Genomic DNA, 22,394 nt, shown 5'->3' on the forward strand with positions numbered 1-22,394 from the left:
GGCCTCCACAATCACCCGACCTAAACCCAATGGGGATGTTTTGGAATTAGTTGGACTGCAGAGTGAAGGAAAAGCAGCCAACAAGTGCTCAGCATGTGGGAACTCCTTCAAGACCGTTGGAAAAGCATTTCAGGCGAAGCTGGTTGAGAGAATGCCAAGAGTGTGCAAAGCTGTCATCAAGGTGATGGGTGGCCACTTTGAAGAATCTTAAATATAAAATCTATTTTGATTTGTTTAACACTTATTTGGTTACTACATGATTCCATATGTGTTATTTCATAGTTATGTATTCACAATTATTCTACCATGTAGAATAGTCAAAATTATGAAAAACCCTTGAATGAGTAGGTGTCCAAACTTCTGACTGGTACTGTAAAAAACAATAATATAGGAACAAGGTGGGCACTGCTAAAACAATTTAATATATACAGTGTATATTTTGCTTATAAAACTTCTGAGGCCAAATAATATCACTACTATTGGGGAATCCTGCTATAGTGCCTATGTCAGGCCCTGACCACAGAGAGCCTGTTTATTCTCTATTTTGGTTAGGTCGTGGTGTGACTAGGGTGGGTAATCTCTTTGTTTCTATGTTGGCCTGGTGTGCTTCCCAATCAGAGGCAGCTGTTTATCGTTGTCTTTGATTGGGGATCATATTTAGGCAGCCATTTCCCCACTGTGTTTTGTGGGATCTTGTTTATGTGTAGTTGCCTGTGAGCACGCCATTGTCGTCATGTTTCGGTCGTTCTTTATTGTTTTTGTGCGTTTCCGTTAATAAACATGTGGAAACCATATCACGCTGCACCTTGGTCCGATAATGCTTACGACGAACGGCTGATTTGACTGATGTCTCGCTAAAGCGAAATTAGACCCTTGTCTGCTGGAAGTCCAGACATCGCCGAAGACACTGCTTTTGATTTCCATGAGAAGAAACGTCATAAAATGTTCATAGCAAAGAAGGTGTCCGATTTCCTCCCGTAGCCTACTGCGTGGGTCTTCCTACCTTATGCCAAAGCTACTTCTCGCTAGAATGAGCAAACGAACAAGAAGGTTGTGACAGGTTTTATACAGTGCCCACCCTTTGCCTACTTCCTCTACGTCCAAGTGTTGGCTCCTGCCGTGTTCAAAGAAATGAACATGTCCTCCTCAATTAGTTCACTTGTGAGGTCTGTTCTTGAGGGTTTGTTTAGACCGTTACCTTCCCTGTTACATAGCCTAAGTAGGGGAGACTGGGGAAGTTGTAGCACTTTTGGGCTTTCTATGACTTGGCACTCTCTAATGGTGTATCTTCACTAACTGTAACCTATACAGTATTTACAAGCCGTGTCAATTTACACTCCAATTGTTACATTATAGCCGTGAACTAAAACATTGTTACAAAGAACATGACGTACTGTAACTATTTTATTCACCGTCTGCATATTCTCCCGTGGACAGATTCTGCGCAGTTGACCAAATTACACAAGATTTGACTTCAGGGTTAAGAAGTTAGTCTGCACACCAGCAGCCAATTAACACAGCACGGTCTGATGTTTCCATAATACACTGGAGTACATATCCTGGAGACGGTCTTTTGAAACCGGATCGGAAAGCAGAGCAGCAGAGCCACCCATATATGATCTGAGGTGAATAGGAAGTTCGACGGAGGCGGATATCGGAGAGAAATGTTTCTTGTATCCCTAAAGGTTATATTCCAGATCATCTTTGAAAGACTGCTACTTTAACTGGCCAGGTTCTGGATTCCTGAGAATATATTCCAGAGGGGGCTCTGGCTCGGGTCTTTTTTAAATTCCACATTTGTGATCAACATGGAGTTGTAGACTGGGGAGACGTATTCTTACTTAACGGTAAAATAGTGATTGTAGGCTTCCTGCTTGGCTATAAGGTATTTTGTGGGTGGTTTAGAAAATAGATGCCTTTCGTCTAAATATAGGGCCCATGACAAAACCCCGGTGTTTCTAGCCTTTTAATTCAAACGTTTGGGTCCATGTTTGTGATAATGGCTTATTCATTTCAGACTGACTAAATGTAGGTAGGTAAAGGTTTTGCATTATTCATTAAAAAGAGATACTTTATAAGAAACCTTGAACTATAATTTACTAGATCATGGAAATCATTTTATTGTCTTCTAACAATACCTCTAATTGGGGATAGACCCGGTCAACGAGTCCTGTATGATCATACTGAAGTTCCCTCTCCTCAGTGCCTTGAAAACGTTGTTCCTCTCGACTGTGCTACCTAAAATAGTAGCCTACTCATGGTAGGTAAAGCTAACTTTACCGGGGAGAAGGCATGATCTACAAGCCAACTGATGTCCTCTCACTCCCTGAGAGCGACAAAGGAGCTCCCAGGGTTAACGTTAGACCTTGAACAATACCAGATGTCACATAGCTTTTTACTGTGAGAAAACAAGGGACTGAAGAATGGAATGTCAATAACAGCATTTTGCAACATATTGGATGTCAATTGTGCATGTGTAGTTGTTTTAAGTGATTTACAACGTGGCATGGGAGGATGGATTTCTTGTTAGTTAGAAAGGAAGAGACGAGCCTATCTAGCTACGATTTAAAGTTTTCAAGTAGTGTTGACTCCCATGAGAGTCGCCAACCAATGAAAAGACAGCATTCAAGAGTAGCATTCCGTAGAGTAATACAGGGTTCCCATCAAATAAGTACAAAGTAAATATCACAACCCAGGCTACTTTCAATGTACATTATAAAATAAGGTGTCTGCTAGCCATGAGTTTCTCTCACCTTTTCAAACTGTAAATTCCTTGACAGATTCTCAAAACTGTTTCTGACACAATCTGGATACTCTGCGTGGCCCTTGGTTAGAGAGGGTGGGGAAAATCACAGGGAGGCTGACAACACAACCAGCCCTCTGCAGTGTGTGCGGGCAGGTGTGCTTTCAGATAAGGAGCAGCTAGTGGAATATAAACTGTGCCTAGTAGAATACAGAGGAGCTGTGAGACTCATTCCCTGAAGGAAAACCCAACCAATGTGCATGCAGAGCTGAGAAAATCACTGATCGCCAAGGATACAGTACATTGAATATAGTAGTGCCCCACACAATCTCATGAGTGCTCATATTGCTGAAGTAATTTACTTTTCTCCATTGCTTTTGAAAATATCTGGTCATGGAAACAAAATGTGATAATGTACAACAGTTTCCTGGTTTTGGTGCTGTGGTTTAACTTTGAAAGATTGGACATTTGCAAGAACGCAGTGATGCAAAACAACTTAGGGGACACATAGTGCACCCTACTTACCCAACAATTACCACCCCCAAAGACAATCAGCAGGTAAAGGAACAGTCCTGGGCCCGGATGCTATCATTCTAACGATGAATTTAGCCTGAAGATGCTTTTGGGAAACTGGGCCCAGACATGTTCACTCAGTTGCAATGTTTTTAAGTCTCAGCAAAAGGTCCTGTTGCAATCAAATTGGGGAACCAGAGGTATACAACAATACATTTTTATATAAAAAAACAGCAACACAATATATATATAGATATATATGAGCAGTAGTGTATTTGAAAGGTCAAGAACCCCCCCTCCATTTATTACATAACGATGTACTGTACAGTTTTGTATAAAAGTACGACACGTAATATCTTGTCATAAAATACAAGCCAAACTGGACATATATAAATCATATATAAAATTATAAAACTTCTGTGTCACATCTTTTTATCGTCATTTGAGAAGGTAAATACTGTATACATGAATGTAGGCTGTGACACCATAGTACACTTTTTTTTGTTTTTGTCCTATCCTTGAAACACATTGATTAAAGCGATCAGCTGGTAACAGTTGCGAGCTCAAAGCATCATAGCAGGGACTACTTCATTTGAAGGAAAGCATTGAAGGGAAGGTCATTTTCAGGTGCTGGCTTTTTCAGTGCAATGCAAAAGATACACATCGCAGTGTTGCCTGCCTGATGATGCCTCAGACATAACATGAAAACAGAAAATTCTAGTGTGGTGTGGACATATAAAAATCCTTCTTTTAATTTTGTACATTTATACAGCTCATATAAAATATTATACCAATAGCGTACAGTAAAAGGCTATGCAACTGTCTCTCGTATAGTTGCCTCCAGTTTCTTTGGGAGTAGCTCGCTTCTCGCTTCGATATTGATGACGGGCTTCCGACAGTTCTGTCCCTGATCAAGGTATAACTCAGTGTATACTGGGTTGGAGTTTATGGCCTGGGGAAAAAAACACAATAACCAAAGGAGAGCATTACTTTTACACTAAACATGGCCAGGAGGAGCTAATAACCATTTCATTGGCCTACATGATTTACATTAACTAGATTAATTAGTTATTAAAGTATTTCGCATCTTTCAGATGCCCAGCCTATTTGAATATACAGTGAGGGGAAAAAGTATTTGATCCCCTGCTGATTTTGTACGTTTGCCCACTGACAAAGAAATGATCAGTCTATAATTTTAATGGTAGATTTATTTGAACAGTGAGAGACAGAATAACAAAAAAATCCTGAAAAACGCATGTCAAAAATGTTATAAATTGATTTGCATTTTAATGAGGGAAATAAGTATTTGACCCCCCCTCAATCGGAAAGATTTTTGGCTCCCAGGTGTCTTTTATACAGGTAACGAGCTGAGATTAGGAGCACACTCTTAAAGGGAGTGCTCCTAATTTCAGTTTGTTACCTGTATAAAAGACACCTGTCCACAGAAGCAATCAATCAATCAGATTCCAAACTCTCCACCATGGCCAAGACCAAAGAGCTCTCCAAGGATGTCAGGGACAAGATTGTAGACCTACACAAGACTGGAATGGGCTACAAGACCATCGCCAAGCAGCTTGGTGAGAAGGTGACAACAGTTGGTGCGATTATTCTCAAATGGAAGAAACAAAATAACTGTCAAACTCCCTCGGCCTGTGGCTCCATGTAAGATCTCACCTCGTGGAGTTGCAAGGATCATGAGAACAGTGAGGAATTAGCCCAGAACTACACGGGAGGATCTTGTCAATGATCTCAAGGCAGCTGGGACCATAGTCACAAAGAAAGAAATTGGTAACACACTATGCTGTGAAGGACTGAAATCCTGCAGCGCCCGCAAGGCTCCCCTGCTCAAGAAAGCACATATACATGCCCGTCTGAAGTTTGCCAATGAACATCTGAATGATTCAGAGGACAACTGGGTGAAAGTGTTGTGGTCAGATGAGACCAAAATGGACCTCGTTGGTATCAACTCAACTCGCCGTGTTTGGAGGAGGAGGAATGCTGCTTATGACCCCAAGAACACCATCCCCACCGTCAAACATGGAGGTGGAAACATTATGCTTTGGGGATGTTTTTCTGCTAAGGAGACAGGACAACTTCACAGCATCAAAGGGATGATGGACGAGGCCATGTACCATCAAATCTTGGGTGAGAACCTCCTTCCCTCAGCCAGGGCATTGAAAATGGGTCGTGGATGGGTATTCCAGCATGACAATGACCCAAAACACACGGCCAAGGCAACAAAGGAGTGGCTCAAGAAGAAGCACATTAAGGTCCTGGAGTGGCCTAGCCAGTCTCCAGACCTTAATCCCATAGAAAATCTGTGGAGGGAGCTGAAGGTTCGAGTTGCCAAACGTCAGCCTCGAAACCTTAATGACTTGGAGAAGATCTGCAAAGAGGAGTGGGACAAAATCCCTCCTGAGATGTGTGCGAACCTGATGGCCAACTACAAGAAACATCTGACCTCTGATTGCCAACAAGGGTTTTGCCACCAAGTACTAAGTCATGTTTTGCAGAGGGGTCAAATACTTATTTCCCTCATTAAAATGTAAATCAATTTATAACATTTTTGACATGCATTTTTCCAGATTTTTTGTTGTTGTTATTCTGTCTCTCACTGCTCAAATAAACCTACCATTAAAATGATAGACAGATCATTTCTTTGTCAGTGGGCAAACGTACATAATCAGCAGGGGATCAAATACTTTCCCCCCTCACTGTATACAATAATTGACAGTGTTAACGTGATAAAAGCATTTTGCAGCACGCCCAGAGCCTATTGTTGCTTAACAAGCAAGACAAGGACACGGTCACCGACATCCCACCAGGTGACTGTAGACAAGCTCTAGCCATGTGGAACACCAGCAGATGGTTCCTTTCAACTATAAACTGGGTGGGTCGAGCCCTGAATGTTGATTGGCTGACAGCAGTGTATCAGACCATATACCACGGGTATGACACAACATTTATTTGTACTGCTCTAATTACGTTGGTAATCCGTTTATGATAGCAACGAGGCACTGCGAGGGTTTGTGGTATATGGTCTACATACAGTATCACAGCCCACTGGGCCTTATTGCTTAATTAAAACACATATTACACACATTCCGGAGGAAGCCTTTACCGTGGCTTTCATGAATACAACATGAGATCCTGCATTGTCTCATAAACCCCACTATGACCCCAATGGCCATGGCTTTGTATCAATATACAGTAGGCTTTTATACAGCATCTGTCCCAGAGAGGACAGGAAGTTCACAGGGAGTTTACCTGTCCAGGAAGGATCTCCTTCGGGAGATGAACTCCTTCAGGGTGAACTAACAGAGTGTGCAAGTGACTGGACCTCACACCAACACACCAACCCTACAACACACAACGACAACATTAACATCACGCACAAACCTTACAACACATAATCATTACAGTTTAACCTTCCAGAATAGAATAGAATAAATCTTTGTCTATTGGCTACACGCCAATATCCACACTGGCATACCACTGAATCAATGTAGTACGCTAGTGTGGGTATTTCGTAGCCCTTGTTAGAAACTCAGGGAAAAGGGAGGATACATGAATAAGCGTTTCCAGACCTTGTGTGGGTCCAGAGTGAAGCTTGGCTGAAGGTGATTCCCAGCATCAGAGTGATTGTCGTGGTCCACCTCATACATGTTGTACGAGGGGTTACCGATCTCTACGTTTAGCCCACCATTCACCATGGGCTGCCGCTGGACTATTTTCCCCCTGTAAATCATAACATTGATGAGGTTAGGAGAGCATTATAAACCTTCATGACTGCTTACTACGTTTAGCCCACCATTCACCATGGGCTGCCGCTGGACTATTTTCCCCCTGTAAATCATAACATTGATGAGGTTAGGAGAGCATTATAAACCTTCATGACTGCTTACTACGATGCGCATGACCATTAATCACACAACAGAACATGTGTAGTGCCTTCGGAAAGTATTCATACCCCTTGACTTTTTCAACATTTTGTTACGTTACAGCCTTATTCTAAAATGGAATAAAAAAATAAAAAAATACTAATAAATCTACACACAACACTCCATAATGACAAAGCCAAAACAGGTTGGTGAAAAACAGAAATACATTATTTACATAAGAATTCTGACACTTTGTTATGAGACACAAAATTGAACACAGGTGCATGCTGCATGCTGACGAAGATTTCTTGAACAACAACAAGCAGGACTCACACGATATTCTCCAAACACCCCACAGGGCAGATATCCCAATTATTCACAAAAGGAAGAGACGCAGAGGATGAAGAGCCGGATGCCTCGTCCGGACCAGAAGAAGGCGAGTAGGAAAGCTTCCGTTACCGTCAATATTAGTCGCCAACGTGCAGTCATTGGACAATAAACTAGATGAGGTACGATCACGAATATCCTACCAACAGGGCATCAAAAACTGTAATATCCTATGTTTCACAGAATCATGGCTGGTCCATGGCTGAATGACGACATGGATATTCAGCTAGCGGGATACACGCTGCACCGGCAGGATAGAACAGCACAATCCGGTAAGACGAGGGGGGTGGTCTGTGCATATTTGTAATCAACAGCTGGTGCACGAAATCTAAGGAAGTCTCTAGATTTGGCTCACCTGAAGTAGAGTATATTGTGATAAATTGCAGGCCACACTACTTGTCTAGAGAGTTCTCAGCTATACTTTTCGTGGCTGTTTATTTACCACCACAGACAGATGCCGGCAGTAAGACCGCACTCAGTCAGCTGTATAAGGAAATAAGCAAACAGGAAACCACTCACCCAGAGGCGGCGCTCCTAGTGGCCGGAGACTTTAATGCAGGGAAACTTAAATCAGTTCTACCAAATCCCCATCAACGTGTTAAATGTGCAATCAGAGGAAAAAAATTCTAGATCACCTGTATTCCACACACAGAGACGCATACAAAGCTCGCCCTCCTTTTGGTAAATCCGACCACAACTCCATCCTCCTGATTCCTGCTTACAAGCACAAATTAAAGCGGGAAGCACCAGTGACTCGGTCTATAAAAAAATTATCAGATGAAGCAGATGTTAAACTACAAGACTGCTTTGCTATCACAGACTGGAACATGTTCTGGGATTCTTCCGATGACATTGAGGAATACACCACAACAGTCACTGGCTTTATCAATAAGTGCTTTGAGGACGTCGTCCCCACAGTGACTGTACGTACATACCCCAACCAGAAGCCATGGATTACAGGCAACATTCGCACTAAGCTAAAGGGTAGAGCTGCCGCTTTCAAGGTGCGGGACTCTAACCCGGAAGCTTACAAGAAATCCCGCTATGTCCTGCGACGAACCATCAAACAGGCAAAGCATCAATACAAGACTAAGATTGAATCACACGACACCGACTCCGACTCTCGTTGGATGTGGCAGGGCTTGAAAACTATTACAGACTACAAAGGGAAGCACAGCCGCGAGCTGCCCAGTGACACGAGCCAACCAGATGAGCTAAATCACTTATATGCTCCTTTCCGGGGTAAGCAACACTGAGGCATGCATGAGAGCATCAGCTGTTCCAGACGACTGTGTGATCACGCTCTCCATAGCCGACGTGAGTAAGACCTTTAAACAGGTCAACATACACAAGGCTGCGGGGCCAGATGGATTACCAGGATGTGTGCTCTGGGAATGAGCTGACCAACTGGCAGGTGTCTTCATTGACATTTTCAACATGTCCCTGATTGAGTCTGTAATACCAACATGCTTCAAGCAGACCACCATAGTCCCTGTGACCATAGTCCCAAGAACACAAATGCAACCTGCCTAAATGATTATAGACCCGTAGCACTCACGTCCCTAGCCATGAAGTGCTTTGAAAGGCTGGTAATGGCTCACATCAACACCATTATCCCAGAAACCCTAGACCCACTCCAATTTGCATACCGCCAAACAGATCCACAGATTACTTAATCTCTATTGCACTCCACACTGCCCTTTCCTACCTGGACAAAATAAACACCTACGTGAGAATGTTATTCATTGACTACAGCTCAGCGTTCAACACCATAGTACCCTCAAAGCTCATCACCAAGCTAAGGAACCTGGGACTAAACACCTCCCTCTGCAACTGGATCCTGGTCTTCCTGACGGGCCGCCCCCATGTGGTGAGGGTAGGTAGCAACACATCTGTCACGCTGATTCTCAACACTGGAGCTCCCCAGGGGTGCGTGCTCAGTCCCGTCCTGTACTCCCTGTTCACCCACGACTGCATGGCCAGGCACGACTCCAACACCATCATTAAGTTTGCTGACGACACAACAGTAGGCCTGATCACCGACAACAACGAGACAACAACGAGACAGCCTATAGGGAGGAGGTCAGAGACCTGGCTGGGTGGTGCCAGAATAACAATCTATCCCTCAACGTAACCAAGACTAAGGAGATAATTGTGGCCTACAGGAAAAGGAGCACCGAGCACGTCCCCATTCTCATCGACGGGGCTGTAGTGGAGCAGGTTGAGAGCTTCAAATTCCTTGGTGTCCACATCAACAACAAACTAGATTGGTCCAAACACACCAAGACAGTCGTGAAGAGGGCACGACAAAGCCTATTCCCCCTCAGGAAACTAAAAAGATTTGGCATGGGTCCTGAGATCCTCAAAAGGTTCTACAGCTGCAACGTCGAGAGCATCCTGACCGGTTGCATCACTGCCTAGTATGGCAATTGCTCGGCCTCCGACCGCAAGGCACTTCAGAGGGTAGTGCGTACGGCCCAGTACATCACTGGGGCTAAGCTGCCTGCCATCCAGGACCTCTACACCAGGCGGTGTCAGAGGAAGGTCCTAAAAATTGTCAAGGACCCCAGCCACCCCAGTCATAGACTGTTCTCCCTACTACCGCATGGCAAGCGGTACCGGAGTGCCAAGTCTAGGACAAAAAGGCTTCTCAACAGTTTTTACCCCCAAGCCATAAGACTCCTGAACAGGTAACCGAATGGTTACCCGGACTATTTGCATTGTGTGCCCCCTCCAACCCCTCTTTTATGCTGCTGCTACTCTCTGTTTATCTTATATGCATACACTTTAACTATACATTCATGTACATACTACCAAAATTGGCCCGACCAACCAGTGCTCCCGCACATTGGCTAACCGGGATATCTGCATTGTGTCCCACAACCCGCCAACCCCTCTTTTTATGCTTCTGCTACTCTTTGTTCATCATATATGCATAGTCACTTTAACGATCCCTACATGTACATACTACCTCAATAAGCCTGACAAACAGGTGTCTGTATATAGCCTTGCTACTCTTTTTTCAAATGTCTTTTTACTGTTGTTTTATTTCTTTACTTACCTACACACACACACACACACACACACACACACACACATACCTTTTTCGCACCATTGGTTAGAGCCTGTAAGTAAGCATTTCACTGTAAGGTTTACACCTGTTGTATTCGGCACACGTGACAAATAAACTTTTATTGGATTTGATTTCCATTGATCATTCTTGAGATGTTTCTACAACTTGATTGGAGTACACCTGTTGTACATTCAATTGATTGGACATATTTGGGAAGGCACACACCCATCTTTATAAGGTCCCACAGCTGACGGTGCATGTCAGAGCAAAAACCAAGCAGTGAGGTTGAACGAATTGTCCGTAGAGCACCGAGACAGGATTGTGTCAAGGCACAGATCTGGGAAAGGGTACCAAAAAAAATGTCTGCAACATTGAAGGTCCCCATGAACACAGTGGCCTCCATCATTCTTAAATGAAAGAAGTTTGGAACCACCAAGACTCTTCCTAGAGCTGGCCGCCCAACCAAACTGAGCAATCAGGGGAGAAGGACCTTGGTCAGGGAGGTGACCAAGAACCCGATGGTCACTCTGACAGACCTCTAGGGTTCATCCGTGGAGATGGGAGAACCTTCTAGAAGGACAACCATCTCTGCAGCACTCCACCAATCAGGCCTTTATGGTAGAGTGGCCAGACGGAAGCTAATCCTAAGTAAAAGGAACATGACAGCCAGCTTGGAGTTTGCAAAAAGGCACCTAAAGCCTCTCAGACCACAAGAAACAAGATTCTCTGGTCTGATGAAACCAAGATTGAACTCTTTGGCCTCAATGCCAAGTGTCATGCCAGGAGGAAACCTGGCACCATCCCTACGGTGAAGCATGGTGGTGGCAGCATCATGCTGTGAGGATGTTTTTTAGCGGCAGGGACTGGGAGACTAGTCAGGATCAAGGGAAAGATGAACAGAGCAAAGTACAGAGAGATCCTTGATGAAAACCTGCTCCAGAACGCTCAGGACCTCAGACTGGGGTGAAGGTTCCCCTTCCAACAGAGAGACTTCGGAACAAGTCTCTGAACATCCTTGAGTAGCCCAGCCAGAGCCCGGACTTGAACCTGATCGAACAACTCTGGAGAGACTTGAAAATAGCTGTGCAGCAACACTCCCCATCCAACCTGACAGAGTTTGAGAGGATCTGCAGAGAAGAATGGGAGAAACTCCCAAAATACAAGTGTTCCAAGCTTGTAGCGTCATACTCAAGAAGACTCATGGCTGTAATCGCTGCCAAAGGTGCTCCAACAAAGTACTGAGTAAAGGGTCTGAATATTTAAGTAACTGTGATATTTCAGTTGTACATTTTTTTATGAATTAGGAAACATTCCTAAAAACCTGTTTTTACTTCATCATTATGGGGTATTGTGTGTAGATTGAAAATCTTTTGTAATCTGTCTGCTTAGAAGTAAAGACATACCTTTGCTTCCTCTTGCATATGAAAACCCCCAAGGCCATGGTAGTGACGAGAATCACCAGCAGAACCAGCGGGACAACGATGGCCATGCTTCCTGTAACACACAGAACAAACTATTAGAGTTAAACATGTTCGATACGTAACCTCCCTCTCTCCTCTCTGTAGTGAAACAATAAAATTCAAAAAAGCTTCAGGGGGTGGAAAAATTACTTTCTTCAAAGTTCCAACAAGGTTCTTCATATGGGGACTGCATTTCTATGTTAAAGTCAATCTATGGGGGTCTGCGCAGTTAAGCCTTGAGAGCAAGTCGACAGCGAAATGTCAGACTGCAGACCAAGATCAAATACCAATCTCTGGGAGGGTAGGGCGGTTCAAAGAGACTGAAAAAGGTCTCCAAATCCAGACAACAGCACTTTAAGAACTGAAAATAGACTGTTTTTTCTTGTAGGATTTTGTGTCTATGTTTGTGTGTGTGAATGTGTGTGTGAATACAGATGTAGGATCTTAATTTGAGCCAGTTTGCTACAGCAGGAAAATAAACCTGCAGCAACAGGAAATGTGAATTATTATCTGGATTATAATTAAATGGACATTTTTGTAGGGGCTGATACATTTTCCGTAACGGCAAATCAAAAGTGAATTTTCATAATGGACATTACAAACTTTAGAAGCTTTTTGAAACTCAAATACACCACAAGTTTGCAAATTCTAGGCAACAAAATAGTGATCAAATTAAGATTTTACATCAATCTGTATGTTTCTGTGTGTTTGAGAGAGAGCGAGCAAGCAAGCAAGAGAGAGAGATAAAGAGAGAGAGTCCCTTTACCACTCTTTCCAATAACTACTCACCCCCGCTGATGGTGCCAGACAGACTGTTCTTTGGGGCAGGTCTCTCACACTGTGTACCTGACCAATCAGCTGGACACCTAGAAAAGTCACAATGAGTATGAATAGCTGTCTGTTGGTCAAACCAAGTAGCTTTAAAAGAAGGCTATAGTGTACACACACACTATAGCCTTATCAATTATGGAGGACGGGCTCCTGGTAATGACTGGAGCAGAATCGGTGGAATGCTATCAAATACACCAAACACATGGTTTCCAGATGTTTTTGGGGAAAGGGGGATTAGAGGTTGACCGATTTCAAGTTTTCATAACAAATCGGTAATCTGCCTTTTTGGACACCGATTATATTCAAGCCTATCAACTCCCGAGATTAGGCTGGCAATACTAAAGTGCCTATAAGAACATCCAATAGTCAAAGGTATATGAAATACAAATGGTATAGAGAGAAATAGTCAACGCATCATAATTCCTTTAACTACAACCTAAAACTTCTTAACTGGAAATATTGAAGACTCATGTTAAAAGGAACCACCATCTTTCATATGTTCTCATGTTCTGAGCAAGGAACTTAAACGTTAGCTTTTTTACACGGCACATATTGCACTTTTACTTTCTTCTCCAACACTGTGTTTTTGCATTATTTAAACCAAATTGAACATGTTTCATTATTTATTTGAGACTAAATTGATTTAATTTATGTATTATATTAAGTTAAAATAAGTGTTCATTGTTCATTCAGTATTGTTGTAATTGTCATTATTACAAATATATACAAATATATATAAAAACGTATTTAGTCAGCCACCAATTGTGCAAGTTCTCCCACTTAAAAAGATGAGAGAGGCCTGTAATGTTCATCATAGGTACACTTCAACTATGACAGACTTTATGAGGGAGAAAAAAATCCAGAAAATCACATTGTAGGATTTTTAATGAATTTATTTGCATATTATGGTGGAAAATAAGTATTTGGTCAATAACAAAAGTTTATCTCAATACTTTGTTATATACCCTTTGTTGGCAATGACAGAGGTCAAACGTTTTCTGTAAGTCTTTCACACACTGTTGCGGGTATTTTGGCCCATTCCTCCATGCAGATCTCCTCTAGAACAGGGATGTTTTGGGGCTGTTGCTGGGCAACACGGACTTTCAACTCCCTCCAAAGATTTTCTATTGGGTCGAGATCTGGAGACTGGCTAAGCCACTCCAGGACCTTGAAATGCTTCTTACGAAGCCACTCCTTCGTTGCCCGGGCGATCTTGCGTGGAGCCCCAGATCGAGGGAGATTATCAGTGGTCTTGTATGTCTTCCATTTCCTAATAATTGCTCCCACAGTTGATTTATTCAAACCAAGCTGCTTACCTATTGCAGATTCAGTCTTCCCAGCCTGGTGCAGGTCTACAATTTTGTTTCTGGTGTCCTTTGACAGCTCTTTGGTCTTGGCCATAGTGGAGTTTGGAGTGTGACTGTTTGAGGTTGTGGACAGGTGTCTTTGATACTGATAACAAGTTCAAACAGGTGCCATTAATACAGGTAACAGGTCATAAAAAATCCTACAATGTGATTTTCTGGATTTTTTTTCTCATTTTGTCTGTCATAGTTGAAGTGTACCTATGATGAAAATTACAGGCCTCATCTTTTTAAGTGGGAGAACTTGCACAATTGGTGGCTGACTAAATACGTTTTTTTGCCTCACTGTATATATAAATATCGGCAGATTAATCGGTATCGGCTTTTTTGGTCCACCCAAAAACGGTATCGGCGATGCAAAATCATAATCGGTCGACCTCTAAGGGGAATATCTAGTCAGTTGTACAACTGAATGCATTGAACTGAAAAGTGTCCTTTGCATTTAACCCAACCCCTCTGAATCAGAGGTGCGGGGGGCTGCCTTAAATTGACATCCACGTTTTCCGCGCCCGGGGAACAGTGGGTTAACTGCCTTGCTCAGGGGCAGAACGGCAGATCTTTACCTTGTCAGCTCGGGGATTTGATCCAGCAACCTTTCGGTTACTGGCCCAACGCGAGGCTACCTGCCATTCCATTTGCGCAGTTCTGGCCATTATTATGAGCCATCCTCCCCTCAGCAGCCTCCTGTGACACGCACACATCTCTTAATCTCATCTCCTCATTCGTTAAAGTCTCAGGGAACATGCATGCATAATTCATTCCCGCATCGAGTTAAAGAAAATAAGCATAATCTCACACGAAGTGTGCAACCCAAATGGCACCCTATTTCCTGTATGTTGCACTACCTTTGACTCGAGCCCATAGCGGCCCATAGGAATCTGGTCAAAAGTGGCGCACTATGTAGGGAATAGGGTGCTATATGGGACGCAGAACGGTTTAGGATGTAATCCAGAGACAGTGATCCATTAGTAGTTACCTCTTTCCCCTCCCTTGCCCAGAGGATAGGAAGACATGCAATTACACTATATGGGGAATCTGACAAGGGTGATCGCATGATGATGAAATGATATTAGCTCATATTAAATGGACTGTAAGCAGTATTTAATCAAACTTTCATTAGAGGGACCGTGGCTCGCTGCAGGTACCACATGAATCATAGTCCTGAAGGGAATGACAGCTTGTAGCTGACCTATATAATCACACCGTTTGTTGCTTGGGAGTATGTTCAGCTGCAGAAAGACCGGGTTATTATCCTGTTTTCACCACATGTATTGAGAGGCCAGTGCAAAGAGAGAAACGTCGGGTGCGTTTGTGCTGTGAGTGACGGGGACGAGGAACATGTGTGGTAAGGAGTTATGCACAGCATGTTGGACAACAGACAGACGTACTGGTGAGAGTCTGAGTCGGGGAGTGATGTGCAGAGTGGACGCTGCTGGAAAGTGAGACAGTGAGGGCTGGTCTCGGAAATGGCGGGAGAGGAGGAGGGAAGGAGATGAGGAAGAGAGGAGGGAGGGAGGAGGGGAAAGGGAGTCAGGGAAGAGAGGAGGGGTAAAAGTCAGACCTACTTGCACTGGGGTTTGTTTAAGGCAGTTAACGTGCAAATCCCTTTATTCTGACAGTAGTTATCACACGGATTGGCCCGCTGGTCACAGCGCTGGTTCAAGAACCCAGGCGTGCAGCTGCAGCACAGAGAAATGATCGCCACAAGAACAAATCATATATTGAGGGACACAGAGACAAAGTCTGGGTCTGAAATGGCACCCTATTCCCTACATGGTGCACTCCTTTTGACCAGGGGGCCCACATATGGAATAGAGTGGCATTTTGGACACACTGATAAAAGAAGATAAGAGCACAATACATTCTCACAGTCCACCAGCTCGGGCTATTGGAGGATACAGAGTATGAAATCGAACAGATGGAGCTAGGCCCTATTCCATCCTAGTGTTTACATAGGATGTGTGTGTGTGTGTGTGTTCAGGTGAGAAAGCAAAGCGTCATGGCAAGCAAATCCATCCAATGTCACGCCAAGTGGGAGCTAAAAAAAAGTGAAACCATAGGAATAGCCTACAGATTGTTGTTTGAGATCTATAGAATGACACATATAGCCTTCTAGGTACGTGTGGTCTTTGTCCACCACCGACCCAATGAAACAAGCAATTGGATGCCGTAAAGATAAAAGAGAAGAAAAAAAACCGAACAAAAACAACGAGCGGGAAACCGCTGATTCAAAGCTGTAGTATAGGAGACGGTGGTTTTTACAGTATCGAGGCATACTATTTAAAGCTAGAGTCCTTAATTGAAACAATAACAAAGCACACAGCCCACCTCTGTTTTGGCAATAGGCTGAGGGATGGGCCTGGAGAAATGTAACCACTCTCAAATTCATAGACAGAACTACGGACGCAAGGGCTGACCGTCCATGAGACCACAATTATAGTCTAACAATGTTTTAAGGACATACGGGTTGTTTACATTTACATTGTTTACAAACATTGGATTAAAATAAGATTATAGTTTAGGTTCTGATGGGGTACGACAGTTAAACTAAGCTCATGAGGCATTTATAACTTATATTATTCAAAAATCAATGGGTATATATTATTAATTTGGCTATGCAGACTTTAACACATGTATAATGCTGAACATGATTCATTCCAAAAGTCCAAAAATGGATGATGCAACTAAGGATTGATAAACTTTGAAAAGCGTCTTGAGAGTGATGCAAGCCCCAGAAACAAACACAACCAAAACGCCTCTGTATACTTTAATGCAGGAGATCCTATCGTTTGCAAGAGAAAAAGGAAAACAAACCCTTTTATCTTAGAAAAACGTGGAAATATGCCACCTCATTGTGAGACCTCATTGTTTTCTACTATTGTTCCCATTTTAGTAGCCTGGGTCTAATCCAGTCTCTGCTACATTACCTGCTCTGTCTCTCACAGCAAAACCACACAACCACTTCCAATACCACTAATTGTATCAGTGATGTGTGCGCGTGTGATACAACTGAAAGCAGAACGAAGACAAACACAATGGCTGCGTTTACACAGGCAGCCCAATTCTGATCTGTTGCCACTAATTGGTATTTTGACCAATCAGATCAGATCTATTTCCAAAATAGCAGAATTGGGCTGCCAGTGTAAATAACAGCCAAAGAGATGAACAGTACGTTCTTGAAAAATCTGAGGACGACAACCTGCTCAATTGAAAGCCATAGAATCGATAGAAAAAAAGAAAAGAAAATTGAGCTGACTTACTGGCAGAACGGCAGACTGGTCTCGGGGTCCTGGCGACAGGTTCCTCCGTTGTAGCAGTATCCATCACACAGCTGACAGGTGGCTGCCACTCTACCGTTACTGCAGCTGTAAGGAAAGGAAGGGGAATATAGCGATGACTTCATAAAGCATTACAAGCATATGTCTAATGCATTTATAACGCCTTATGCCTTATTCTGTGACGCAAGCCCTGAACCATGGAGACAGGAGAATGCTGACATGTGGTAGCATCCACAGAAATATAATTACTAGAACGGATATTCCTTTCAAGTAAATGTTCTGTGATGGGTGGACCGGCCTTATTGAGTGTACCAATAAGTAGTATCAGTCAAAAGTTCCATTCTAGTAATTCTAGTCGGTAACATTGTTTGGATATCCACAGACTATCAGTAACATGTCAACTAACTATCAAACCCTAATCCTAACCCTAAACTAATCCTAACCCTAAACTAATCCTAACCCTAAACTAATCCTAACCCTAAACTAATCCTAACCCTAAACTATTCCTAACCCTAAACTAATCCTAACCCTAAACTAATCCTAACCCTAAACAAATCCTAACCCTAAACTAATCCTAACCCTAAACTAATCCTAACCCCTGTTCTTACCTTAACCTTGGCAAGCAGTTGCTCATCAACAGATCGTTTGTTGATAGTCCATCTTTACAGATGGTCATACTATCTGGACTATCTACTCAGATGACGCTTACTTGCAGGACACGTCGTCTGTCTCCGGGTTGACAATGCACGGTGCCCCTCGACACCGGAGGCATCTGTCCACTTCACATTTCACTCCCTCATATCTGGTTGAGCACACACACTCCACGTGGCTCTTGCTCGACAGAGTACAAGCCTTCGAATTGGTACAGAAGTGATGGCAGATATCTGGAACCAAGGTGGAGAAAAACAAGCTTATTTATTTCATCTGTTTACATTCCTGGTCTTCCACTGTATCAATCGGCGTAACATCCATTTGTTCAGCCCTTGAAACTGAGCTGTTGCAAGAAAGTATCTTTTGGAGTGACTTTCCTATCAAACTGATTTTAAACCACCACGGAGAGGGTGGAGGAGACCAACAAAATATCCCAACTCATCTTTAGTGTTGTGGTAATGGTGGAAACCACAAACCCCTCTCTTCTCATTGCGGAGACTGAACGCAACATGAAGTATTGATTGATTGCTTGTCATAAAACAGGTTAAATCTTTGTGTGTTCGTGTGTGTCTGACTCACGGTAGAGACAACGCTCCCCAGTGTACTCTGCCATACAGCGACACACTGGCTGGTTCCCCTTGCTGACGTCACAGGTGCCGCCATTCAGACAGTAGTTATCACACACCTTCCTCTCACAGACCGGTCCTGTGAACCCCACAGCACAACGACATGTAGGTCTCCCTGAGAGAGAAAGAGAGAGAAAGAGAGAGAGAGAGAGAGAGAGAGAGAGAGAGAGAGAGAGAGAAATTGGCAAAAAAATGGTGTTGCTGATAACAATAATCACAAGCATGTCCACTTTCTAACGTCATAATGGAGAAGCAAGCAAATACAAGGCAGATGTGATATCTCTCACATTACACAGAAAGGTGATGCCCACAAAGAGAGTCCCAAGGTCCAATGTTTTCTAAACAGCCATGTCTATTTGCACTGGAAGGATTTCAACCAGTTTCACACTGGTCCAATGACCGCTTGGAGAGCTTACATCTGAAATACAACATCTGCTACCCGCTTCTGACTGGGATGAATAGAAACTTACTGTGTGTGTGTGTGTTCGCGTGGGTGTGTGTGTGTCTGACGTTCTTTCTCCCGCTGTTCCATCTGTCAGCTAAGAGGCAAGTTGTTATTGATATCGCCATGCCAACACTAACATTTAACTGTTATTTCACGCATGAATATTTGACCACCTCATTTCCTCGCTTCAAACTCCTCCCAAAAATGTCCTTAGAGGAGAAAGAAAAGAGAGGAGCTTGACCCATGCCATTTATTTATATCTCCACTCTCAATTGTTTATTCTGGAGAGAGAGAGAGAGAGAGAGAGAGAAAATAACAACCTCACTATTCATTTACTGTAACGGAACAGGGGACCTGGACTTTGGGGACATTCATGTGCTTTAACAACTGTTCAAAAATGGATAGCAATGCCACAGCATTAAGCGTGTCTTGCATATTCATGGTGCTACCGTCGACGTCCCCGCTAATGCAATGCCAACGTGGGGGCCGTACATACTTGTGTTTTCAGATACATCTACAGCTCACATCTCTCAGGGGTCGTCAAACTAAGAGATTTTCACTGCACTTTCCTATGGCTTCCTGACACAGGAGGCACTGGCAACAAACAAACAAAAATGCACTAATGTCCAATCAATAACTACATAAAGCAGGGGATTCAAACTCATTCCACGGAGTGTCTGCTGATTTGAGTTATTTCCATTACATTGGTGTCCAATTAAGATCTAGACAACCAGGTGTGGGGAGTTCCTAGCTAATCAGTGACCTTAATTGATCCACCTAGTACAGGGGGGGAATGAAAACCTGCAGGGACACAGCCCTCCGTGGAATAAGTTTGACACGTGACGTAGAGCGATGGTTATTTAGAAGCAGATGATCAATCATGCAGCAGAACTGGCATCTGTGGGCAGGATATCATTGGCTGTCAGGACAGGGGCCTTGGTCCCAACCAGGTCCCAACTCTCATTTCCCACAGTCACGGATGGATGAGCGCCCTCTCCTGTCCTGGAGGTCCCAGTGGAAGAGCAGGGAGCATGGCCACACACACACACACACACACACACACACACACACACACACACACACACACACACACACACACACACACACACACACACACACACACACACACACACACGTAGCAGAAGGGGCTTACCTATGGAAGAGCCAGAGCATGTGCCCCCATTCTGACAGTAGTTTTTACAGTGGTTCACTTCACAGCGCTCCCCGGAGAAATTTGGCCAGCAGTAGCACCGCAGCTCCCCCTTCTCGTTGGTGATGCATCGTCCTCCGTTCTCACAGGCGGGGCGACACAGCTCTCCTGAAAGCAAATGATGTAGGCTCCACGTGTTAAGATTGAAACCATGGCAACCTTGACCTGCTCCCATTAATATCTAATGAGTGGATTAACTCAACTTTGTAAAAGGCTGGAACTCACATGGGCTTCACTGACTATTCTATGCACGACTGCTTGCATGGTACCTTCACTTTTCACTCCAATTTACTCAGCATCTGAAAGATCCAACCTCAGTTGGATCAAATGAAAGTATTGCAGGTTGACCAGGCCTACTGCACTGAGATGTTAGTGTCCCTGCAACCTACTCTATTGAGATGTTAGTATCCCTGCAGCCTACTGTACTGAGAGGTTAGTGTCCCTGTAGCCTACTGTCCTGGGATGCTAGTGTCCCTGCAGCCTACTGTACTGAGTGTCCCTGCTCATTGAATAGCTAGCTGGTTGACAGGTAGGCATACTGCACCCAACACATTGATGTCCTACTGTACCTGAAGTGTTGGTGTCCCTACAGGTCCTGTTTATTAGCGTGGTCCCCTCAGGACAGAAACAGCTGGCTCCGGCAGGGTTGAGCAGACACAGGAAATCACAGCCCATCCTTAGACACGGATTGGACACTGACACGGCCAATGGGACAAAGGTTAGAAAGCAGGGTCTGTGAGTTTGTGGAGTGCAGTACGTAAACGACAGTGTACTGTTACCACTGTGTTGTGTGAGTGGACCCGGCTGGTTGCAGTGAGCGTATTCTGTGCTTGTCTGTTCATTTGACACTATGTAACACGGACAAAATAATGAATATCAAGACGACACACACTAAGAGAAAATCCCGTTCTGTCATAACGAAAGGCTCAAACTTTTCAAAGTCAAACATGAGATCCTTTTGATTGTGTTAAACTGAAAGGGAATAACAGTGTGATCCTCTGGGCCGAAGCCAGGGCTAATGATGCATCAGGAAGGGCCTCAACTGGCCCTCAGAAGTGGCATACAGAGGCATGCAGTACAGTTCCCACCAAACAGATGACTACATTGCCATTCAACTCTCACAGAACATCCACAGAACCAGACGACAGTAAACAAACAACTGCCAGTAGTCATTGGCGAGAGGGAATAGGAGAGGAAAGGGAGCCAGAGAGAGAGAGAGAGACAGGGGAGAGAAAGAGAGACAAACACAGACAGACAGAGTGAGCGAGACAGAGAGAGAGAGAGAGAGAGAGAGAGAGAGAGAGAGAGAGAATGGGGAAAGAGAAAGCGATTGTTAAGGTGATTGTTATCCTACCGTCTTGCTGTTTGAATCGGTGGAGGACCAAGATAATGGAGGGTCTCTCTACTCCCAGATGGAGCCGTTCCATTGGCTGTTTTCCATACTTATGGACCCGGAAGACATCATTCCTCATCCCGATCCCATAGATATAGTCCTCAAAGATATCAATCCTTACAGGCTGGGAAAGACCTTGGGACAGAGCAATTGCAAACAACCGTAACACGACGAGTAAGGGAGAAAATGGGACCCTCAATAATTCATCTGAATTCCAAATAATATAAAATAATATTCAGCAAAATGTTCTATTGCTCTACCCTCCACCCTTGAAGGGACGCGCCGAGCGCATTTGATAAGAATGACAACAACTTGAGGGAGTGGACAATTAAAGAAGATGCAGCCTGCAGAGTAGCCCTTTACACTCGTACCTGTATACGAGTTGAAAATGGCAGATTTGGACACTGATAAGCGTCTACATTGGAAAGAAGTGGCTGTACAGTAACATTAACATGCTATGCAGGCTGTACAGTAACATTAACATGCTATACAGGCTGTACACTAACATTAACATGCTATACAGGCTGTACACTAACATT

General features: G+C 43.7%; 1 protein-coding gene across 1 annotated transcript in view; it reads right to left on the bottom strand.

The window, feature by feature from the left end:
• Positions 1–3,504: 3,504 nt before the first annotated feature.
• LOC112255187 (low-density lipoprotein receptor-related protein 1B) overlaps positions 3,505–22,394 on the bottom strand; it is a 112,025-nt gene continuing 93,135 nt past the window's right edge. The window contains exons 64-74 of the mRNA XM_042324997.1: positions 21,817–21,990; positions 21,032–21,157; positions 20,406–20,570; positions 18,761–18,922; positions 18,240–18,414; positions 17,513–17,617; positions 12,847–12,923; positions 12,001–12,091; positions 6,844–6,994; positions 6,524–6,616; positions 3,505–4,208 (exon numbers count right to left, since the gene is read on the bottom strand). Of these exons, the coding sequence (XP_042180931.1) occupies positions 4,068–4,208; positions 6,524–6,616; positions 6,844–6,994; positions 12,001–12,091; positions 12,847–12,923; positions 17,513–17,617; positions 18,240–18,414; positions 18,761–18,922; positions 20,406–20,570; positions 21,032–21,157; positions 21,817–21,990 (1,460 nt within the window). The 3' untranslated portion in view covers positions 3,505–4,067. The remainder of the gene's footprint in view (positions 4,209–6,523; positions 6,617–6,843; positions 6,995–12,000; positions 12,092–12,846; positions 12,924–17,512; positions 17,618–18,239; positions 18,415–18,760; positions 18,923–20,405; positions 20,571–21,031; positions 21,158–21,816; positions 21,991–22,394) is intronic.

The sequence above is a fragment of the Oncorhynchus tshawytscha genome, linkage group LG07 (genome assembly GCF_018296145.1).
Source record: "Oncorhynchus tshawytscha isolate Ot180627B linkage group LG07, Otsh_v2.0, whole genome shotgun sequence".
NCBI classification, from domain to species: Eukaryota; Metazoa; Chordata; class Actinopteri; order Salmoniformes; family Salmonidae; genus Oncorhynchus; species Oncorhynchus tshawytscha.